At 33.6% G+C, this 4,714-nt stretch overlaps 1 protein-coding gene across 1 annotated transcript; it reads left to right on the forward strand.

Moving 5' to 3' along the window:
• The first annotated feature begins 325 nt into the window (after positions 1-325).
• On the forward strand, positions 326-3,710 carry LOC107949785 (replication protein A 70 kDa DNA-binding subunit B). Its single transcript, XM_016884543.2, has 12 exons — positions 326-598; positions 810-956; positions 1,038-1,259; positions 1,364-1,541; positions 1,653-1,923; positions 2,010-2,112; positions 2,208-2,332; positions 2,423-2,501; positions 2,581-2,725; positions 2,881-3,041; positions 3,129-3,249; positions 3,354-3,710. Exons 1-12 carry the CDS (start codon positions 471-473, stop codon positions 3,552-3,554), a joined length of 1,881 nt encoding a protein of 626 aa, XP_016740032.1. The 5' UTR covers positions 326-470; the 3' UTR covers positions 3,555-3,710.
• Positions 3,711-4,714: the final 1,004 nt, after the last annotated feature.

The raw sequence follows: 4,714 nt of genomic DNA on the forward strand, positions 1-4,714 counted from the left end.
TTAACTTGGACCAAAAAAGGTACAAGATCTAATACAAGAACAATTGCCTAGTTTAGGCCCCAATATGAGAATAATTACCAAGTACAGACTAATTTGGAAAAAAAACAAGTTCAGGCCCCAAATAGTAATATAACCATTTTGAAAATGTCAATTGGGCGGGCCGCGTGGTAATTATCTACTTAACCTAGGGGTAAAACGGTAATTGACAAAAAATCTTTCCTACGAAGCCTAATAATACGATTGGCGCCACCCCCAGAGTTTCGTAAAAAAGAGGCCCAAAACGATAAGTGCTAACTCCCGCTAAAACGGTGAAAATATTTATTTAAAAGCAAAATATGAACCAAAAGGAATTGTGAGCGGGAAACTCACTCAAAACACCAAATCTCCCTCCCAATTTCTTCCTTCTTAAATCACTTCACAATCGGCCTTCAGCCCTCGCATTTTCTCAGATACCAAAAAGAAAAGCAGAAATGGCGAAATCTGTGAGCCAAGATGCAATTTCAACGATTTTGGCTAACCCATCTCCCGATTCTTCTTCAGATATCCCTGAAATCATCGTTCAGGTCTTGGATCTTAAGCTCACTGGCAACCGTTACACGTATGTTTCTTCCTATTCCTCAATCAATCTATTCTGTGTATATGCATTCCTTTTACTTGATTAATACCCAAACAAGTTCTGGGATTTATTTACTTCATAAGTTTATTGTATCTGTGCTATTTATTTTCAATGGAAATATTGTGTAGTGATCTTAACCTCACTGGCAACATCGTTTTACTGATTATATTGTGTTGGGTCTCTGGTTTTGAAGGTTTAATGCAAGTGATGGGAAGATGAAGCTGAGAGCGATTTTTCCATCAAACATGTCATCTGAAATCATTACAGGCGGTGTCCAGAACAAGGGTCTTGTCAGGATTCTTGATTATACCCTCAATGATATCCCCAACAAATCTGAAAAGTAACTATTGGTTACCCTTCACTTCTCTTTCCCTTGATTTTTTTAAGGTTTCTTAGGCTTGATGTTCGAAATGGGTTTCAGGTATTTGATTGTAACAAAATGCGAGGTAGTATCTCCTGCACTTGAGACAGAAATTAAAGCTGAAGTCGAAACTGAGGAACATGACACTGTTTTAAAGAAGCCAAAGCTTGAATATGAAGCTAGATATGAGGCTAAAGCTGACGTGTCTGGTATTATTTTGAAGCCAAAGCAGGAAATTGTTTCAAAGTCTGCGGCTCAAATAGTACATGAGCAACGAGCAAAGTAAATTTCTTACCTTTTTTTTTGTAAATGTTTGAAGTTCAATAATCTATTTGTCTTTTAGAGTTGTTTCTTTGTTAATTTTTACTTTGTTCTTATACTTCCAGCATGGCTCCGTCATCACGGATGGCAATGACAAGAAGAGTGCATCCTCTTGTTTCATTGAATCCTTACCAGGGCAATTGGATGATTAAAGTTCGTCTCACAAGCAAGGGAAACATGCGTACCTATAAGAATGCTAGAGGAGAAGGTTGTGTTTTCAATGTGGAGTTAACAGATGAAGATGTAAGCAGCTATATAGCCTGTGCTTTTTTTTTGCTTTATACTTGTGGCATGATGCATATCTGCTTGTGGGAGAATGAGTTCTAAGTGATTGGATATTTGTATTTTTTGTAGGGTACACAAATACAAGCCACAATGTTTAATGAAGCTGCTAGGAAGTTCTATGAGAAGTTTCAACTGGGGAAGGTCTATTACATATCAAGAGGAACACTAAAAGTTGCAAATAAGCAGTTTAAGACTGTTCAAAATGATTATGAAATGACTTTGAATGAGAATTCCGTGGTGGAAGAGGCTTCTAATGAAGAAACGTTTATTCCTGAAACTAAATTCAACTTTGTCCCTATTGAACAATTAGGCCCTTATGTTAATGGACGGGAGCTTGTTGGTAAGAGCTCATTCCTAGCAATATAGAGACTTTGTTTGACGTTTTGGATTCTTACTCATTGCTGCTTTTAATGCTTTGAATCTCAGATATTATTGGAGTTATTCAAAGTGTCAACCCTGTATCAAATATTAAAAGGAGGATTGACAATGAGAATATTCCAAAGAGGGATCTGATTGTTGCAGATGAAACGTGAATATCCACTCATTGACTGCTATATGTTTTACCTTTTCCTTTTTTTTTTTTTAAATTATGATTTGCTGATGCTGTTCATTTCCGGATGCCAGGAAGAAGACAGTAGTCGTTTCTTTGTGGAATGAGCTTGCAAATAATGTTGGCCAGGAATTGTTTGACAATGCTGATAAATATCCTATAGTAGCAATTAAATCACTCAAAGTTGGTGATTTTCAAGGTACTATGAAGTTGGAGCCTTTTCTGTCAAAATAAACTAGAATTCTTGCATTGAGTTAGTTATCCTGAAATCTTGGTGTTGATATCTTAGGTGTATCTTTGTCAACATTGGGCAAAAGTAGTGTGATGATTAATCCAGATATACCTGAAGCAAAGAAGTTGAGATCTTGGTAAGTTACTGTTGCTGAGAAAAAAATGGTTTATTACTTTTCAAGTAGAATTTTCTGATTTAAGTTTATTTCTGTGCAGGTATGATTCGGAAGGGAAAGGGAGTTCCATGGCCTCCATCGGCTTAGGTTTGAGTCCTTCATCCAAGACTGGGGCAAGATCTATGTATACTGATAGGGTTTCCCTTACGCATATCACTAGTAACCCATCTTTGGGTGATGAAAAGGTATTGCTTTGTAGATTAAAGTATGCTATGATTGTTGTGTTTTAATCTGTTATGATACAAGACAATTGAACATATAGTAGCGTCATTTATGTTGCAGCATTTGACTTCATAGATGACTACAAAGTATGGTTTTGATGGTATAATGTCTTGTGCAGCCTGCATTTTTCAGCATTAAAGCATTTGTCAGCTTGATCAGGCCTGAGCAAGCAATGTGGTACCGTGCTTGCAAAACATGCAACAAGAAAGTAACTGAAGCTGTTGGATCTGGCTATTGGTGTGAGGGATGCCAGAAAAATGATGAAGAGTGTAATTTAAGGTTAGATATTGAAATTTATATTAAGCTTTTATACAATTGACAAGTAGTTTACATGGTGTTTCTAATGTTCTTTTTGGCATTAATTAGATACATAATGGTCTCAAAGATCTCTGATACAAGAGGTGAAGCCTGGGTTTCAGCCTTTAATGAAGAAGCAGAGAAAATAGTTGGATGCTCAGCTGATGAACTTGATAAACTCAAGTCAGAGGTAAAAAAGCATAGCTATGTTCACATACACATATACATGCACGCACATGCATATACGATATAGAATATTGACTCAAATTCCCTAATGAAATTTCCATTTTTCAGCAAGGGGATATTGATGGATACCAACAAAAGTTGAAGGAAGCAACTTGGGTTCCTCATCTTTTCAAGGTCAGTGTTACTCAAAATGAGTATAACAATGAGAAGCGGCAAAGGATAACAGTAAAGGCTGTCGCTCCAATCAACTTTGCTGAAGAATCCAGATTTCTGCTTGAAGAGATCAAGAAGATGAGAAATCCTCAGTAGGTTGTTTTAGTTTTGGGTTGTAAATGATGGGATTCAGTAGACTTACTATGTAGTTTAGATCTATGTTTATGGCTTTATGATTCAGGAAAACCAGTTATAAGTTTTCCTTTTTGTACTATTGTGTTCCTGAGTCTAAAATCTTTAATTGTTTTGGTATTTTCTTGATTCTTCTGAAAGTTATGTTACAAGCAAAAATCCATTTTATTTTGGTTTTTTAGAATGATGAGACTTGGGAGTAGAAGTTTACTACAATTTGATCCTGCAAGTAATGTAACCATTGATGTTTGTTGGTTTTGGTCCAAAAAATATGATACAAAATCGATTTTGATTACATTGATAAAAAATTAATTGTTGAAATTAGATTCACACAAGTTTTTTGATATTTTAAATATTAATGTATTATTTGATAATATAAAATGTTAAAAATTATATATATTTTATTTTATGTTATTCTAAATAAAATCAAATTTTTTTTATGATCCAAGATTTTCGAAATCAAAAAATAAAATTTCAAAACTCAAAAATAAGCCAACCATGGCAAAGTATGAAAAAGGAAAAGTTCAATCTTTGACTTTTGTCAAGTTTTGTTTGTTTTTTTTCTCCTTTTTTTTTATATTTAGTTTGGGATAAAATTTTGAAAAGCTAATTAATTTTTTTCAATTACAAATTAGTTTTTCCATATTCAAAAACAAAATTTTAAGAAATATATATTGAATGTTTTTTACTTTATGTGTCATTATTTACTCTTTTTTCCCAAATGAATTGACTTTAAAATATATTGAAAAAGAAAATAAAGCATTAAAAAATTTTAACAAGGACTAAACTAGGAGATATTTAAAGTCATTTTAGGGCTCCCCAATAATAGACCACTTCAGTGTTATGAATAATTTAGTATAGAATTAATGGCACTGTGGAAAGAAAACTATTCTTTAAACTAGTAATGTTTTTAAATGTGAATGAAAATAAAATAAAAATAAAAATAATAAAAACAAAATTTTTTGTGTACTTTAGATTATATTTTTGTCACTTATGTTTGAAATGTTACGTTTTAGTCACTTATGTTACCGTTTCGTTGCGAAGTGGTCACTCTACTGTTAAGCTCCATTACCTCCCTAACGGGGTCCTACGTGGTAGTCCAAATTAAAAAATTTTAATTAAAA

This window comes from Gossypium hirsutum, chromosome D03 (assembly GCF_007990345.1).
Source record: "Gossypium hirsutum isolate 1008001.06 chromosome D03, Gossypium_hirsutum_v2.1, whole genome shotgun sequence".
Lineage (NCBI taxonomy): Eukaryota > Viridiplantae > Streptophyta > Magnoliopsida > Malvales > Malvaceae > Gossypium > Gossypium hirsutum.

Bases quoted from the DNA above. Each gene is read 5' to 3' on its own strand.
- LOC107949785 (XM_016884543.2), top strand. From the start codon at position 471: ATGGCGAAATCTGTGAGCCAAGATGCAATTTCAACGATTTTGGCTAAC. The intron at 3,042-3,128 runs GTTAGATATTGA...GGCATTAATTAG, and splicing joins GATGAAGAGTGTAATTTAAG to ATACATAATGGTCTCAAAGA. The intron at 3,250-3,353 runs GTAAAAAAGCAT...TCCATTTTTCAG, and splicing joins TTGATAAACTCAAGTCAGAG to CAAGGGGATATTGATGGATA.